The sequence below is a fragment of the Lagopus leucura genome, unplaced genomic scaffold, assembly GCF_019238085.1.
Source record: "Lagopus leucura isolate 7727_CA_CO unplaced genomic scaffold, USGS_WTPT01 Super-Scaffold_760, whole genome shotgun sequence".
Classification (NCBI taxonomy): domain Eukaryota; kingdom Metazoa; phylum Chordata; class Aves; order Galliformes; family Phasianidae; genus Lagopus; species Lagopus leucura.
In genome coordinates, this window is record NW_024962257.1 from 5,040,992 (window position 1) to 5,059,525 (window position 18,534).

Here is an 18,534-nt window from a genome sequence, read left to right on the forward strand (position 1 = left end):
AAAGGGGCTTAGAGAGTTTCAAACAGCTGTTGTTGAGAACACCTGTCAAAATACTGCTGGGGAAAAAATGGGAATGTTTCATTGGCAGTAACCAACAGCTCATGGCCATTGCTGTGTGGCAGGATGGTCACAGAAATAGTTCTGTCATCCTGGGTCTGATCCCAAGCCTTTGTGCAAAGCTGACACCAGGTGCAGTTAGGCTGCCCAGGGACTGGTTCCAAGATAAAGCTCTCATACTGAATTTGCTTGTGTTCATGCTATTCCATTATTACAGCAATAATTACAGTAGTCCCTCATTGCTAACTAGAAGCAGGCTATTCATTCTCTCTGATATTCATATTTGCCATGTGTGTAAATAAAAAAAACTTGAATAAAGAAAAAAATCCAAAGACAAGCAAACAATCCTAAGGGGTCAAGCAGCATTTTTGGCACCTGTGCCCCCCTCTGACGCAGCTTTGCTCTCAAGGCTCTTTCGGATGTGATCAGTTGGGTGGTGCTGGGCTTCAGGAACAGCCTGAACCCCTGGTATTTGCAGTTGTTGAGAAAGGCACAGGTCGGCTGTCCTGCTGGCCTCGGCCTGATTGGCCCTGCGGAGGGCGGCTCTGTGGGCAGGCTGACAGCTCCATTCCTACAAATAGGATTGGGATGGACAGAGCGCTTGGGGCGTGCTGGGCTCAGTTGTGCATGGAGGAAGCTGAGAACGAGCGAGTTTTAGTAGCTGGGGTGTTTGGTGTGAAGTAGCAGGGCAGTGTGAGAATTTGGGTGAGGTCATTAATGCTTTGGAGGTGGGTGAGGTGAATGTGGTATCACCAAAACATCTCGGTGACAGAGCTCAGAAAGGCTTGGCAGGTGATTTGGGATAGAGGCTTTGTCATGGCAGAAAACCCACAGCCTGTGCCTTCTGAGCGCACCCTGCACTGTTCAGAGCTGCCCTCAAAGGGAGAAAGGGAAGGAGATACCGTGCTACCTGGTGCTGGTGGGGGGAATCATGTTGTGGGGCTAGTTCAGGTGAGTGAAAATAGAATGGGCAAAATCCCAAAACAACATGACTGTGACCATCCTCATTGAATCCCAGGCTAAGTGGTAGCAGGTCAGTGGTCCATTTCTGGTTGGATGGTGTGGTGTTTTCTTTAGCACAAGAAAAAGTAAGCGTGGTATTTTCATTATGCTGGGGCACCACCATAGTACAGCTGGATTTTGTGACACAGCAGCTTCTGTAAGGAAGACAGGATCTTAGAAAAGGATTTAACGAAGATCTCAGGCAGTTAAAGCCTGGGGGACTTGCAGCATGTAGTCCTTGATAGCAGTGGATTATTGCTATGCCTGGCAGTTTTATGTTTTTCTAGCAAGCATTTTAAGCCAGGATTTCAACTAGAGCTGTGGCTGCTTTGCTTTGGAGGAGAGAGTATAGCAGGTGACTCTGGAGGTGGGAGAAACTGCAGAGCTATCAGGGACAAACCAACCGAGCAGCATTAAAGAAGAGATTGTACTCTATCCTTGGAACCTGGAGGAGAGCATGCAAATAAAAAACTGGACTCAGAACAGTTAAGAGGAAAGAGGGAGGGAAGAACAGGAGGAAGTAGCAGCAGCGGAAGGTGGCTGCAGATGGATGGAGAGTGATTCAGCAGGGAAAGAAGTTCTCAGTAGATGCTCCTAAATGAAACAATAAAAGCCTGTGAGAAGTCTACTAGTTCTTTTGCATTTCTTCCGGTGAAATCTCCCTGGTGAGTAAAACTTTTAAAGTGTCTCACTCCTGAACCTGGGGAAGGGGCTTGTTAGATAAGGTCAAGCTAAAGGCAATGTATGGAGGTCCATCATTTCTTGGTATTGCAGCTGGGTAAGGATCCACAACCTGCACAGGTGTTTGTGTGTTACTGCTGCTCTGGGCTCAGCCCTGTTCTGCACCAAGCTGGGAGGAGATCAGGGTGCCCCTGCAGGTTGCTTTCTGGTCCTCCCTGCATTTCTCCTAGTTTCTGCCTGGCTGCTCTGGGCAGAGACGGAAGTCGGCAGTCTCTTTACCTTCCCCTTCTTCCCCTCCCCCCTTTCCCCCATATTTGTGTATGTGAAGCATAGGATCTTCTCCCTACTGAGCTCTGCTTTCATTAGCAAGCCGCTGTACAGTGACCCATGCCTAGTTCAAACCTTTCCTGAATATTCACTAAAAGCCTGCCCAGATCATGATGCGTGCTCGCTTCCTCTGTGTAGAGGAGCTGTAACCTTGTGCAGTAATGCAGTAAATGCCAAGTCAAACTAGGAGCTAGTGGTAGGACAGTGAAATAGAGCGTTTAGCACTGTGTAGCTGTTCAACTTCCCTACAGTGACACCACTTCATTGTTCAGTGGCTTTTGTTTAAGGGAGAACTGAAGGGCAAACCACTTCTGTAAACAGAGAGTTACGACTGTGACACAAACTTTACAGGACACTGCTGCATGCAATTGCAGCAAGCAAAGAGAATATGCAAACAAAGCAGAAGACACTACTGCTGGTTCTTGTTCCAGGACAGCGTTTGCTCAAATCCTCTCCCTTTCATCCAGCTTGAGACATTTTTCTGTGCAGTGACCTGTTAAACACTGGCTATTCCAACAAGTCTGTTGTTTCTTTGTTTGAAGGCTGATAGGAGATACTCCATGCCTGTGCTGAAGGCTGATGTGGCAGATCTGTTAATCATTTCAGACTGACCTGGAACACACAGCACTATTAGGAATGGGAAACAAACTAACCTCTGTGTTTTTTTTTTATATACCTCTTTTCCCCAAATAGATATATTTATGACTTAGGAGGGATTTTACTACAATAGAATGAGTTGGTGCCTGTTTCCTGCAGACAGTCAAGCCATAGTTAAGCGTTAATATTTGATTAAACAAAAAGAGAGTGCTGTCTATTTAGCTCTTCATTTAGATAAGATGCCTGCTCTGCTCTGGGGCCTTTCTTAAGGCACTTTAGTTCCCAGAAATGGGGAATGCTATTTTCCAGATCACTTCCATGCGCAGGGGAGATTCAGAAATCTATAGCTACTTTGAGCTCTGCCTTGCTAGCTGGGCAGTATCCAAGTTGGTGTCTTCTAGAAACCAGATACGGTCACTCCTGAGGTAGGGACTGGAGGTGGCAGCCTTGAGGCTGTGCTGAGCGTGGAGGTGCTCAGTGTGAAGGTTCCTACATGCTGCAGGGCGTCCCAGCAGGCTCTGGAAGGATATGTGGGGCAGAAGATTTCTTCAAGGTGCCTTGTAAGACTACTGGGAGAGACAAAACACACTCACAGGGCAGTGTCAGGATGAAAGCAAAACATTTCTTTGGCGTGCCAAGCTCAATAACTCTTGCCAACAAGTAGATTGGCAGGAGATTTTTAACGTCCACCTTAATTAAAAAAAAAAAAAAAATTAATAATACAAAGCAACAGCAAACAATACAAAACAGCAACCTGGCAGAGCAGTGATGGATGGAGCTTAGGAGACAGGATGACACAAGCATTTGTTGTCTCTCAGGTGATGGATGCAGGCTGTCGTCCGGCCAAGTGCTGGATGAGCAGTGTCCTTCACCTTGGCTGGACTAACTGTGGGCTTCTGAAATTCATACTTTATGGCACACTTCTTCCTGACAGAATTGTATCTGGATTAAGGACAACAGATTTCCCTGAGCTGCTCCAGCCACACGTAACAATTTTTCAGAATTCCTCAGATGACTGCTAATTGGATCATTGTAAATGAAATTAAAAACCAGGTGCTCGTTTTGGGAAAGCAATCTGTTAAACTCTCAGTACTTGAAGAACATATTGTAATATTAACAAATCCCTCTCCGTTGGGACTGAAGGCTTCCATTTGTAATCCTCTGACCAGGAAAACAGAGGCAGGAAAGAAACTGATTTTCTTTGAGGAAACGCAGACAGTTGCTCAAGAAAAAGGATCAGAAGACATAATTTTTTTTTAGTTCCTGGTCTTGTGGTTTGCTTGTGTAAATGTCAGGAATTTGGGGCAGGACAAATCGAGTAGTCAGCAAATTCTGTGTGCCCTGAGGGTATTGAAAAATGCCTCTGAGGAAGGCTGCTGATTACACTGTGGGTCAGCGCTTCAACATGTGTTGTTTCTGGCTGCTCTGCCATCAGCCTGCAGTGAAACCCTGTGATGAGGGCTGACGCTAAGAAGTCTCTGCTGCTCTATGAAGAAGCTGACAAAAGGCTCAAAGCCACCTTCCCTGCAAAACAAAAAGGAAGCCGCAAAGGTCAAGGAACCTGAATCAACAGCAGGAGCAGCAGCCTGTAAGCAGAGGAACGCAGACTGGAAATGGTGGGGGTGGTGAGGAGGCACGGGGCCCATTTTATGACACTTTCCAACCTGAGATCCTGCAGACACGCATGGAATCGCTGCAGCATTGCCTCTCTGAGGACACAAACAGGTCTCATGCATTTCAGACGGATGTCTGTGCTCTGTGAGGAGTGCTGCGTGCGGAGTGCTCAGCATCTGGCAGCTGGTTCAACTGCTCTCCTGCCTTGCTCCGACTGGCGGTGGAGACAACTGTTGAAGCGCGTATTGTGAGCTGCAGGCAAGCATGTGAATGCTTAAAGCAAAAAATGCAGCTCACAGTGGCAGTTTCATTGTAAGAAGTTTCAAAGTACAAAATCTGAAGTTGTCTCTGTGCATTGGGTGAGCAGTATGGGCAGCTTTTCTGTGTCTTTCATGGCACACAGGTCTCTGCTCGGTGCTACAGGCCTTGTTCCAATGCACGCTGTATGTTGCAGCCCAGGAATAATTATTTTGTGAGAAGGTGCAGTCAAAAGTACCTGATCTGTACCTGTACTCCAAAGGATAGAACTCTGACCCACGTACCACAACATGACTGTCTGCCTTACCCTCCTGAATTTGGGCAGGATAACAAAACCTAGCACTGCGCAGTGTACTTCACAGTACAGTCGGATACAGCCATACAGCTCGGATTTTGTGAGGGGGCTTCCACAGCCCTGAGGAATACCACTGCCCACCCCTGTGGCATCCGAGCGGGGAAAACGTGAAACTACACGCTAACAGCACGCTCCCCAAATCGGCCCTCCTCAGCAGTGCCTCAGCATCCCCCCCCACCGCAGGGGGGCAAAATGGCGCCGGCGGAGACGCCCCTCAGAGCGGCGCGAGGCCTCGGCGGGAAGGGCTGTAGGGGGGGGGAGCAGGGCGTGGCCTCACTCCCGCCCCTCGCGCGCCCTCCGCCCGCCCCCCCCCTCGCGGCGCCGCCATCTTGCGAGTGGATAACCGCTGGAGGGGCTGAGCTTTGCGCTGCCTCTGTCTCCCCACCATCCCTCCGGGCCGGGTCTCCTTCTCCCGGGACCGGAGGGCCGGAGCCGGTAGGTAAGGCTTTCAGCAAGGGACGCTCCGTGTTCCCCTTCCACACCCTGCCCCGTACGGCGCCCTGCCGCCCGAGAAACGGGCTTCCTCTCAGCGGCCGTGTGGGAGGGAGCCGCTTTCCGGGGGGTTCGTCGGCGGCCCCGCAGGTGAAGGCTGGAGCGGGGGTGTGGTTGGTGGCATGTCGGGGGCTGAGGGACGCTCGGGCCGCTCCCCCGAGGGAATACGGAGCTGTAGGGAGGTGTGGGTGCGGGGCTCGGCCCTCTGAGCGAGCCGGGGGATCGATCGCCGCCCAGGTCTTTCTGGGGCTGTGGAGAACCGCATCCCCTCGTGGGAAGGGCCCAGGCTGCCCCCAGCCCGTGGCAATCGCGTTTAGAAGCGGTGATTCTAGACAGCTGTTAATGCCTCTGTTGCTTTCCGTTTTGCACGCGCTGAGTTGGTGGAGGTGTAAAAGGGAAAGCGATGGGATCGTGTGCAGCCCGTCCAGGAATCGTTGTATTCATCAGCTAATGCGGGTGTAGCTGCGTCCTGCCCAGAAGGAAGGGTAGGAGCTGGTGGAGCAGCCTGCACCGCGAAATGTGTGCTTTCTTACAGCCTGGCCTGGGAGATGCATCCACCTGCAGCCAGGGAGGGCTGTGGTCCCATGGGCACCTGTGGAGTCACACCTATGCACATGTAATAAATAAAGTTGTCAGTTTGCTGTCGTCCCAGCATCCTTTTCTTGTTTGATGCATCAGTGTTGCTTCACAAAACTGACTTCTCCCTACACCACGCAGTTGTTGCTGCTGCAGTACATCCACATGTCCTTGACCTGTGTTTATGTGAAAAACTGCAAATCTTCCTTGTTGGTAGTGAATGGCAGTACCTTGTTGTGGATTAAGGTGCATGCTGAGCAATAAATGTGAAACAGCTCTCATCTTTCACCAGATTCTTAATTACTCTTTATTTTCCTAATCAGTGCAGGAAGGAAGGTAACATAACTGGAGATAAAAGTTGTCTTCAAACTGCCATGTAGAGGTTTGCAGTAACAACTGAAGGTTGTCTCAACGTTGTTCCCGTTATGCCAAAGATGTTTTCAGCTGATGTTCTGAGGCCTAAAAGCATTTCTAGTATACTCTCACTCTGTTGGACCAAACAGGGCCAGGACCCACAGGGCTCTCTTGAGCTCAGACCGATGCCTGAGTGGCGTTGTGATATTGAGAGTCAGTGTTGCTTAGCTCTAGAAAGGGAGCTGTGGAAAAGAGAATCTGTGCTGCTAAATGATAGCCTAAGGAGAGCATTTAAAACCCCAACAAAGGAAAAACCCATCTGTTAGGAAGTTGTCTAGGGGAGATCTTTTGGAGACTTCCAGTGAAACATTTTGCTGGCAGGTTATGTGAAGCTTGGGGGTAGGAGAAAACAGGCACGACAGGTGGAAGGCCTGTTCTTTCTGCCACATCTCTAGGTATGCTGAGCTAGCCTGTGGCTCACAAACCACTGCAGTGGTTGTAAATACTAAGAATGTTGGAGAATATAGGCTTACAAAAAACCTCATTGTCTGAACAGAGAAAATTTGTTCTTTTTGTATTTTTAACGTGTGGATTTACCAGGCCTTTGATCTCTTCCAGTCTTTTAGGAGTGGGAAGACAACTTAGGTTTGATGTTTTGTGTGCCATCAACTGAAACTGGGGCCATCATGAATATAACGAAAGGTGGACTGGTGCTGTTTTCAGCTAATTCCAATTCTTCATGCATGGAACTATCAAAGAGAATTGCTGAGTAAGTAATATCTGCCTGCAGGGCAGCGTGGGACCTCTGTCTTTATGATGGGACTTGTTTTAGTAAAGGCTTGTTTTCTCTTTTGTTATGTGGTTATTCCTGAGATTTGTGTACCAAAGCTAGATGTAGAAGGGAGATGTGCATGAGAAGGATTTGGGCATGCGTACCTGTCATATCCTGCTTTCTGCCTGTGGTCTGTGCTGATGCTGAAATGGAATAAACTCAGCAGGCTTTAATCTTTCTTTATTCATTGAATAGAGCTCAGTAGTATTTTTCCATTCACTTTAGATTGATGTTTTTCTTTGGAAAAGAGTGCTTTAAAAGTGGTCTTTGAGTGTTGTGAATGTTTATGTTGTCAACTGTGTAGATTTAGAGACAGTGCAGTGTGTGTGTAACGCGTGCAGATATATAAGAATGAGAACTTGTTACATAATATAAGAAGCAGTATTTTTATTCCACTGATTGTTCTGAGCTTTACTTGAAAATGAGTTTAGCTTAACCTGCAGTGTGGCTGCATCAAGAGATTTCCACTGCAGTTGTTGATTTTAGGACTTGTGGTTTTCTTTTCCTGTTTCTCTCCTCAAATGCAGCCTTTTCAGTAGCCATGGCACTGTGGGCTCTTCATTTGTTTTACCTTTCATTTGCTCATATTCTGGTTTGTTTTCTCTTCCTGCAGGCGATTAGGAGTTGAGATGGGGAAGGTTCAGGTTTATCAAGAGCCAAACAGAGGTGAGCATTTAATTGGCAAAACTGGAATCTTACCTGTCTACAGCGTGCAGATTTTGGCTACCCTCTTCTTGTTTCTGTTGCATTTTGCTCCAGCAAGTCTTACATAGTTCTCTTTTTGACAGAAACGAGAGTACAAATTCAGGAGTCTGTGAGAGGAAAGGATGTGTTTATCATCCAGACAGTTTCAAAGTAAGTACCTGTTTAAAGGCACTTGTCTGTATTTTGATGTAGGCTGTCCATAAGAATGCTTCTGTTTTAACTTCTCATTGCATCATATGTGTGTGATACAGTATGATGAGGTTAGATTTGTATATTTTTAATACATGCACAAAGAAGACTTCATTATAGGCTAACATCAATTAATTTCACTTTCAGTGAAAATACCATTGAAACTTTCCCCGTGGCCTCTCTGAGTTCTTCTGCTAAGTGCATTCTGCTGCTCACCATGTTCTCTGAATTCCTTCCTTTTCAGTACTGTGGCTCCAGCGCCGTTACAGGCTTCTCAAAGTAGCAGAAACGTTTCCTGGGCAATGTGTTGGGTGATTCAGAAAACCATTTTGTTGCTTTGAAAAGAACTTTATGCATGTGAAAACTGTTTTTAGAAAAATTTCTAGTGGCTACAGGAGTAGGAGGTGTCTGAGTTGCTGACTGGTTCCCATCTGCAGGGAGGCCCTCTCTATCTTCTCATTTAGAGCAGAAAACAGACGGTGCTTACCGTATATTTAGCCTGTTGTTGGCTTGAACAAAAGGGAAATGTATTGCAAGCCATCTTTTAAAATTTAAGCTATGTGTATTGAAAAATATATCTGTTTTGTACACAATAGCAATAAATGTTAGGGATAGATTCATTGAATCATTAAGGTTGGAGAAGACCTCTAAAATGATTTAGTTCAACCATGAGAAAAAACAGAGTTGTGGTGTAGTTGTTACAACACTGTTCTGTATTCCTAAAAGCCTGAAGGGTGCTATAGCAAAAACTGCTGAGTTGCCCCAAAAAGTGAAAAACAAATCCAGTGAAGGATTACAGTGGTAGGTACAGGGTGCTTGCATCCTTAGGTGCACAACTGGATTCTTTCTGAAGAATCTCTGACAGCACTCTTACTACAGTAGAGTGAAATCTCTGTGTGCAGGTGTTACCTTCAATTCTGCTGCAGGATTTTTATTCCTGGACACAAAACCAGATGCTTCTCATTGCAGGGATGTGAATACTACGATCATGGAACTCCTGATCATGGTGTATGCCTGTAAAACATCCTGTGCCAAAAGCATTATTGGAGTGATTCCTTACTTCCCCTACAGCAAACAGTGCAAGATGAGAAAAAGAGGCTCCATTGTTTCTAAATTACTGGCTTCAATGATGTGCAAAGCTGGTAAGGATGGAGATTGTTATGAAATAATCGGGGCAATGGGGGATCCTATGCTCAGCATTCAGATTGAAAGAGGTCAGTGTGCAAGCTGAGACTTTTATTAAAAGTAACGTCGGTTTTTGTAAGTTTAAAATCGCATAGAAGGGTATAATGAGAGAGAGCTGCAAATGAGAAGGGAAAAAAATGCAGCATCCACCTCACATTGCATCCTGCTGTGCAGGCGAGATGGGTCTGCCACTTCAGGTCGTGCTGTCTCCCTCGCAGTGCTGTTCTTTGCCTTCCTCAATCTCGAACAGTTGTGCTTTCTCATTTCTAGTCTGTCTCTTTTACCTAGTGGAGAATGTACTTTGTCTCCTCTTTACATTTGAGTTGATGTGGGAGAACGTGATTATTCGGTGTCAGTCCTCAATAGATTTTCTTTTCTGCTTCTTTCCTCTACTCCTGTCCCTGGGAAGGACGTGCAGTAGCAGTGAACGCTGGGATCTGGTTCTTATTTTGAAAGAAGAAACGTAGCAATGAGTGGAATTTGGATCCATTTCTCAGGAACTCAGAACTCAGATGTTTGCTGTGCCAGGCTCATGCTGTGTGCCATAGATCCATTCTATATCCATTTCCTTTGTGGTTGCATTTTGTCACGTGTCAAATGGAGAAGGATCACAGCTGCCTCAGTGTGGCACTGCTGATCCACTGGTGGAGGTTGCTCTGAGGCGTCTGGAGACATGGCAACCCCTGTGTGTGTGAAAGGGACACAGCTGGTCTGCTGTGTGCTTCTAGTACCAGAGCAGCTCACAGAGCTTGTTTTGAAAAAAAACCTGTTAAATTGAATAGAAAAGTGATGTTCTTCATCTGCTTGTCCATATGTCTATTTTATTTTGTTTCTGAAGGACTAACTCATCTTATTACCATGGATTTACATCAGAAGGAAATACAGGGCTTCTTCAATATTCCAGTTGATAACTTGAGAGCATCTCCATTTTTACTGCAGTACATCCAAGAAGAGGTGAGAAACCCATTCTATTGCAGCCTTTTGTTTAATTTTTTTTTGTCACGTCTCGAGGCTCTTGAAGCAAATTCCTGTGAAAAGATAAATTCTTCAAACAGATTTTGAAAGGAGGAAGGGTCGTTTTGGGGCAGGAATTGTGAAGTTGGTTCTTCTCCCCTCAGAGGACCGAGATTTCCTTTCATGAAGAACTGGCATTTTATTACCCATGTAAGGCTGCTGTTCCATCTCTCACACATGTTCATATTTTTGAAAAAGAGCATTTCCCTATTCTGGTTGTCCTTTTCCTCTCCTGTTTGCCATTTACAGGATGGAATGCTTGTTAGGTGTAACTTATGTAGCATTATGAAAATACTGTGTAGGTTACCATGTAAATGATGGAAGTCTGTGCACGGTGATCTGAAGATAAGGACAGATTATTCTGTGGGGAATCTCCTGCTGCTTGTTCAGGGCTTGAGCGTGACTTCTGATGCTGTGTGCATCCAGTGCTCTGTCTTCTGAGGTGGATGTGACTTTCAGGAAGTGCTTTGAGAAGTGCTGCACAATGTACGAATTGTGCAGTTGATAATTGTAGATATAAGATGCATTTTATGTCTTGACTAATTGTAAATTTGGAAGAAAGTAATTGTTTCTTTTTAAGCCACACCTTTTCATTTGCAGAGAGATGGATGCCTGAATTAAAACAAAAAAAAGCAAATACAGGCAAACCCACCATGATTGTTAAGACTCTCTTGCTAAAGAATCAATTCCCAGCTGAGTGTCAGCCATCATTTGGTGCTGCACTCCTAGCATGAGGGAAAGCTATGGAACAAAACTCTGGGCTCTTGGCTGTGGCACCATCCTTCGCGTCACCATTTCACCATTCTTCCACAGTTGTGCACTGTAATCACTGTATAAGTTAGAGAAAAGAAAGTAAAAGACCAAGTAGAAGGATTGAAGACAAGTTTTGCCACTGCATGTTACTTGAACCTGTTGTCTATGGTAGGTGAGGAGGTCAGGGTGTGGTTTAGTCTTTAAGCACGTTTTGATAGGTGATTGTCAGAATGATTTACAAGGAGTTGCTGCGGCTGAGTCTGTTCCTCCTGCTGCTTTCTAACCAGGGAGCATCCACAAAGCACTGCTGAGATGGATGTGGAGTGGGCTTCTTGAGTTTCTTGAGATGTGGAGGGACTCTTGAGGTCTGTAACTCTGGGGTTCTCCAGGGATCCGATCTGTTCTGTAGGACTTGTTGCTGCAGCTGAGAATGGCTATGGAGTGTTGAGCTGCTGCAGGACCAGATAGATAGACTTTGTTTTTTGTTTCTTCCTTCCTCTGCTTGTTAGAGATGACTTACTAGAAGTGAAGTTGACTGAACCACTGTGATCACCTGGGTTTTATATTGGCGAGTAGTTTCTCTAGCCAAATTGTTTTTATTATCCCTTTGTAAAAGATTCCTCTGGTGTTGCTCAGAAAGAATTCAGTATTCTTCTCAAGCTTACCTTGGCTGCTGCTGCTGCTGCTGCATCTCCTGCACTGTGAATGGCACAGCATGGAAAATGTTTCAGGTGGGAGTTGTGATGGGATGCACTGAACAGCAGGAGATAGAATCCGGATTGGTAAGAGTGAAGGTCCCTTGCAAAGCATTGAACTGAAAGCTCAGAGGATGAGGCCTTGTGGCTGTTCACTGCCAGGAATTTATGCACAAGTGTGAAGGAATTACTTGGTGCTCTGGGATGAAGTCAGTCCAGTCAGTGAAATCCATGTGGAATGAAGATAATTTGGTGGTTTTCCTTTGTATGTCCAGCAAATATTTATAGTTATTGTCTTCTTTCCTATGCATACGTGTTAATCTTAGAGTGATTTGCCAATCTCAGAGTGATGCAGCTCTTTGTTACCAGCAGCTGTTGATGCTCTGTTGTCTCTTGGATGACATTTCTGGCTTTCTGACTTCATTTTTGAAGAGATGAGAACAAATTTGGTAATTCAGCAGGGGAAAAGTGAGGCAATGATGTTTGAACAAGATCAAAGCCTTTATTATGTCAAATGACAGGCCCTGCCTTGTCTGTACCTTCCAACATGTTCATCTTCCTAGGCTGTTGTTTGACTTAGCATTTGTAAAGGACAGAACATGCTGAATTCCCACTGCTGTAGGTGGAGTTGGTAGTGCTGCGGATTATTAATGTTTCCTGACACATCCTCTGCAAAGCCCTTGTTTTCAGTTGTTGGGTCCATGCCAAAATTCAGTACTTCAGTAAGTGTGGAGAAAAAGAATTCTTTCAGATAGAATGTTTTTGGAAATATTTGGCTGGTGTGGTTTGTGTGTCTGAGGATAAGGCTGTGGAAGAACTTGGCTTGCTTGTGGTTGGGAGAAAGACGTATTTCCATGTTTTGGAGGTACTTAACATCTGACAGTGAACCACAAACTCTGTTTCAGGGTACCGTTCCCCAGTTTTGCCAAATGACAGCTCTAGCAGAACTGTTTGCAGGTATTCATTAGCAGCTCTTGAGGTCTGTAACTCGGGGGCTCTCCAGGGATCCGATCAGTTCTGTAGGACTTGCTGTTGCAGCTGAGAGCGGCCGTGGAGTGTTGAGCTGCTGCAGGACCAGGCAGGTTGTTTGCCTGCTGTGCTCTGTGGCAGACTGATTGTCCCAGGATAATGCTGAGTTTGCAAGGAAGGACTGCAGTGAGAGGAACACAAAGTGCTGTTGGAAAAGAGGTGAGAAAGGACTGGAAATGTAGATAGTGGAATGGTTGAAACTGGGCGAGGAAAGATTGGTCTGACAAGGAGCTTTGGAAGGGAAAACAGGAGACTGAGATGAGAGATGGGGACTAAAATGCTGGCTAAATGAAGCGAGAGTGTCAGAGAAGAAAAGCCAGTATGACAGTGAGGCAGCAGGCCTGGGAGGGATGGTGCATGTAAAGACTGACTCATGTCCCCATAGACCTTGAAATGAAAACCAAACTTCTTGGTCTTCCCACTTTGCTGCTGTCAGCATCTGGAGCGGCGTCCTCACGCTGACCTACAGAGAGGACATAAACTGTGGCTCCAGGACCAGAATGTTGACTGTAGAATTTGAAGCTGTTGATGGTACGTGTGAGGAGTTGCTGTGATGTGATGGAGAGCCCTGTCTCTTTTTTTTTTTCTTTTCTTTTTTTTTCCCTGTAACTGGAAGAACAACTCCACAAAGAAGGAAGGATGAAATACTGTGTTTTAAGTGTTGAAAGGCTGCTGTGTGGATTTGCAAGACAATTTAAATAGGACAGGAAACTTCAGTTTTCATGGTTTCCTGATTTTTAACATTTGCCTTTGTAGTCTGCATATTACTCTAAGGCAGTTGCTTTTGTGTAATCTCTATAACATGATATGAATGAAAGGTGGAATTGTGAGTTAAAAGTCTGAATTTGCTTCATGGCTGGGCTTACTGAGACATGAAGTCTCATCACACACTGTGGATTCTCGAGGTTGCTTTCTTATGTTAGGTAAAACATTCAATGTTTAAAATTCTTTTGGCAGAATGAAATTTTGATTCTTACTGAGTTTAAATCTGTCTGAAGATACAAAGTAGACATTGCTATCTGTTATTTACTACAGATACCAGACTACAGGAATGCTGTAATTGTGGCCAAATCACCTGCGTCTGCAAAGAGGTGGGTAAGATCTGCTCTCTTGTTAGAGCAGGAAATCTCTGTTGTGATTTTGCTTTTCAGATCAGGTGAACACAGACAAGAGCAGCAATTAGAAGATGCAGCCCACGCCCCCTGCCACTTAACTGTCAGATGTGTGGTGTTTACCACGTGTGGTAAAATCGATGCAGTGCTTAGTATTCAGAACCTATTCAGTCCTATTTTTCTGTGTTTACACCACGGGTTGCCTATTGTGAGTGAAGCAAAATGGCTGGAAGAAGAACACCGTTAATCCGGAGTAATTGCTTAAGGATCACAGCTTAGAGCTTTGTTATCAGATCCTCACTCACCATCTGGCATGGTGGGGTTTGACGGCTGAGGCTGTTTGATGTGAGGAGTTCCTGTTGCCCAAACAGTTGGAATTAATTCCTGGAGCTTTCTGGTTGCTGTACCTGAGCTCGTTGCAGTTACGCTACTCAGGGAGGATGGCAAAGAGCTGGTTGGTGATTTAAGAGATACTATTTTTGCTGTAGTAAAACCAGTAATTTGCTGAGAAGTTACCTAGGCTTAAGCCAAGACTTCTTTGATTGTCTTCATAAAAAAGGTTTTCACTGTTTTACACTGTAAATCAGAAAAGTTTTATTTGTAGAAGTGTGCTGGGGCAGTGACCTTCGGCATCTTTGTTTCCCAGCAGTAGTTTTCAGGTGACTTGTTTTGATTTTGACTGTTATTTTTCACATGCTTGTCTTTATTTCATTTCTTTGGTGTCAGCATTGCCTCCTAGGTCTAGATACATTTGTTGAAACGTTTTCATGCTTGCCAGGTAACTGCATATGCCAGCAAGTAGCTTGTCACACCATTAGCAGCTCAGTCAGTCGCAGATGTGCACAAGAGGATCCCAGAGCTGTGTGTGTTCAGTTTCCTCACATTACACAGGTGCATTTCAGAGCAGCACTTGAGGAGACGTGTTGTACTCGGAAGAGAATGGCTGAATGGTTTATCCTAATAAAGGAACACATTCTCTGGATGAATGTGACATTCTCTGTTTGTGACAACTTCTGCTTGAAGGAGTTCAGAATGTTTCTGCAGTTTCTGAGTTCAGTGGAAAATGAATAAATCATTTGAGTGTTGTTTTGAACTTCATTCAGTGTAATGTTGTGGTTTTCAATGATTGATTCGTTCATGTGATTATGCCTTTTAAGTCATAACTCTTGAAATAAATGTTTGGATTCATAATTTATATGCATCCAACCTTTTCAAAAAGAAAACTACGAGAACTGCAGTGCAGAAAATTCTTCGTTTTTAATTAGCAGGGCATCACAGTGAGCAAATTATTCTGTGGACTTTGAGTGATTTGGATAGTGAAACAAGGCTTGAATGTAGAGGAGGTAATTCAGGCCACAAGTCCCAGGTACTGAGGTTAGGACAAGGCGTTTGGCTTTGCGTGTGCTGGTGTCGCTTTGAGCAGAGGGAGATCAGATCAGCTCAGTGTGTCAGCGGGGCGCTGAGCTGGGAGTGCGAGGTCAGCGGGGCGAATCCTGCTTTGTTGTCCTTGCTGCTGGCAGCTGGGGTGCAGGCACTGGCTGCAAATTTCCTATTTTGCTGCCTCTCTGCTTTTCCCACTCCTTCAGCTGACTTGGCACTTCTTTACATAAATTCTGAATTCAGGAAAATACTGCATGGTGGGGGAACTTGTTGTGAGTTTGTAGATTGCTGTTTAAATATCAAGAGCTGTTTGTTAGGCAGCATTGTTGTTTGATGCCTCTTCAGTAGGATATCTAAGGCTGCGTGTCAGAAGGTCAGGGATGCTGCCTTCCTTAGTCCACGTTTTGCTAAAAAGAAATAGGTGAACAATTGTTTGTGTTTCATTAAACGTAAGCAATCCAGATATTCTTGGTGATGGTTACATGTCAGCAGCTGAAGCACAGGATCTCAAGAATGCTGAAGGCCAGAAAGTTTCATTTGTTTTTTGTTTTTGTTTTTTTTTGACTGGGCAAAATGGAAAGGAGCAATCAGATTTGTTGCCTTTGCAGCATTTGACCTGTTGCTTGCAAAGCCTGTATGTACACTTCCAAGGCTATTCTACCTCTCACAAGCCTAGTGAAAACAAGATGGCACGGGATAACTGATTTCTTCTATTGTCCTGCAATTTTAGGATCATTTTGCTTTTCCTCTGTAACTTTAGAAATAAAATTAAAATACTTGTAGGTTAGACATGTCTGCATGTGCATTGTTCTAGGTTTAATGTGTGTACCTTATATATACATGATTATTTTTCTTTAACCCTTCCTCGCCAGGGCCCAGTCGTTTGCTGAACGTTTACGGTTGGGAATTGCAGTGATTCATGGGGAAGCTCAGGATGCAGAGTCTGACATGGTGGATGGTCGACATTCACCGCCCACAGCCAAGAACGTAGCTGCTATTCATCCCAGTTTGGAGATACCCAGTAAGTAAGTTTGTGTGTGTGAAAGTGTTCACCTCTTGCTTTTTGTGGTTTTGGGGCAGGGATGATCGTGCTGGACCATCAGCAATCTTTGTGAGAACATGAGGGGGAAGAGAAGATTGCTGTTGGGTGTCTTTGTGATCCCTGGTTCTGGTGCTGTGCTGTGTTTGACATCTGTGCCATCACATGGGGCAGCGGGGCGCAGAGGCCGCGCTCTTCTGCCTCTTGGTTGTGGTTGGGTTTTGTTCTGGGACATGGAGTTGTAAGCTGAGCTGGCCTGGGTTTGTGTGTGTGTGGATCAGCGTTGTGTGCTTGACAGAGGAGCTGTGCTGAATGGGCCGTGACCTGGTGCTGCACCAGCAAAACTTCACTGCATAAACCTGGCTTGGGTCTGATGGAACTGCTTGTGTCTGCAAGCCACTGTTCCCGTGTCATTCATGCTTTTGGTTGGACTTAAAATATATTTTTTTGCATTTCCCAGAAACGCTGTTGGAATACTTGTCATGTCGTTTCTCTCTAAAACAGTGGTGATTGATGCAAGGCAGATGTTTTTACACTTAATGTAAATTGTATAAACCTTCTTTTCCTTTCTGTTTTCTGTTTCTCTAAAACATTGCTGTTAATCAGTGCTGATTCCCAAGGAAAAACCACCCATCACAGTTGTTGGAGATGTAGGCGGAAGAATAGCTATCATCGTGGTGAGTAAAATGCTGTGCCTTTGGATAAATCATATTCAGTATGTTAAAGTTGCAGACAGCAAGTACAGTTTTTGTTGCATTAGTAACTAAACTTTGGTGGTGGGCTTCTGATAACATTTGGGTGTTGTATCTGGAAAAGGTGAAAGGTCACCGTGTTGATCTGTGTGAGAACGTGCTGAGTTCCAGTGGCTCAGTGTCCCCTTTGTTTGACAGGATGACATTATAGATGATGTTGACAGCTTTCTTGCTGCAGCAGAGACCCTCAAGGAGAGGGGGGCTTACAAGATCTTCGTAATGGCCACACACGGCCTGCTGTCTTCAGATGCTCCCAGGCTGATAGAAGAATCTGCAATTGATGAAGTAAGCATACATGCTGAATTTCTACTCAGATGACTTTTTTAAGTCAGCAAATTTTTCCTGACTTGATTCTTAACATATACTGGCATTAAGAATTGATCTGGGTAGGATCCTGTGTTTAGGCTTTATTACTCTTGTCTTGAATGCTAGAAAAGTGGTATCTCTATATCCTGTAACTGTAGCAGTGAGAAACTAGGAGAGTGAAGAGATGGGCTGTCAGTACTGGCACACTTATCTCCCGCACGTTGGAGGGGAATTTTGTACCTTCCTTTTTGAACTTAGTGCTGGCACTAAAGGAAGGGGAGCACTGCAGCTGGTCTCTGTGGCTCTGAGGAGTCCTACAGCAGTGCGTTGATATCCCTGAGATTTTGATCCTGGCAGTAATGTGAAATCCTGTTCCTTTGTCAGCCAGGCTGGTTTGGTAGGATCTGGAGGGTGGACGTGGAGTTTCACAGTTCTGATACGGCAGGTGGAAAGGATGGAGGGGCTGTATGTGACCAGTTTGTCCTCTTCCTTTAGGTGGTTGTTACAAACACGATTCCACATGAAATCCAGAAACTGCAGTGCCCTAAAATCAAGACTGTGGATATCAGCATGATCCTCTCAGAAGCCATTCGCAGGATCCACAACGGGGAGTCCATGTCGTACCTTTTCAGAAACATTGGACTGGATGATTAAAGCTTTCTAATTTAAATAAACACCTTGGGCCAAACTGGAAGTGAGAAGATAACGAGCTGTGAAGCATCATGCTTACTTAATATTTCTATTGAGCCACGTTTTGTTTTCTCTTGGTTGAAGTATCAAGGTAGAACAGTTTTTTAAGAGCTGTTTTTTTTTTCTTTGCAGTTTTTTTGGGGGGTGAAAAGTGGTGAGAGAGGGAGGGAGGTGGGCAGACGTTTTACAGAAAACTGTTCTAGTTGCTTATAGGTTAGTTGCACTATATACATGGTGGAAAAAAACCCACAGAACACTTGAAGCAAGAATTTGGCTTCTAAACTAAGCATTCCTTTTCCAAAGCTGCTTGCTGCGAGTGCTTTAAAAGATAATAAAATGAAGTGACTGTATAATATTTGCATTTAAAAAGCCAAAAAGGTTGTACTGTTGTATGCAGTTAAGTGATTTTGTAGGAGTGCTTTTCTATAAAGCATATGAAGATATGCACCTGTATTTATTTTCTGCGACAAAGAATAAAGATTTGTTTTGTGTGAGCTTTCTAAAAATGTTTGTATAACAGTCGCTTGTCTTCCAAAATGT

General features: G+C 44.9%; 1 protein-coding gene across 3 annotated transcripts; it reads left to right on the top strand.

Annotated features, from left to right (window-relative positions):
- The first annotated feature begins 645 nt into the window (after positions 1-645).
- On the top strand, positions 646-18,485 carry PRPSAP2 (phosphoribosyl pyrophosphate synthetase associated protein 2). Of its 3 annotated transcripts, none has more exons than XM_042864194.1 (11): positions 646-1,724; positions 6,932-7,082; positions 7,759-7,811; positions 7,934-8,000; positions 9,009-9,181; positions 10,063-10,178; positions 13,751-13,806; positions 16,080-16,228; positions 16,853-16,923; positions 17,137-17,283; positions 17,800-18,485. In XM_042864194.1, the coding sequence occupies exons 2-11, from the start codon at positions 6,964-6,966 to the stop codon at positions 17,956-17,958; spliced, it is 1,110 nt and encodes a 369-aa protein (XP_042720128.1). In that variant the 5' UTR covers positions 646-1,724; positions 6,932-6,963; the 3' UTR covers positions 17,959-18,485. The 3 variants fall into 3 exon arrangements, with proteins under 3 accessions (XP_042720128.1, XP_042720126.1, XP_042720127.1); XM_042864192.1 differs by lacking the exon at positions 646-1,724 and adding an exon at positions 5,192-5,330; XM_042864193.1 differs by lacking the exon at positions 646-1,724 and adding an exon at positions 5,192-5,326.
- Positions 18,486-18,534: the final 49 nt, after the last annotated feature.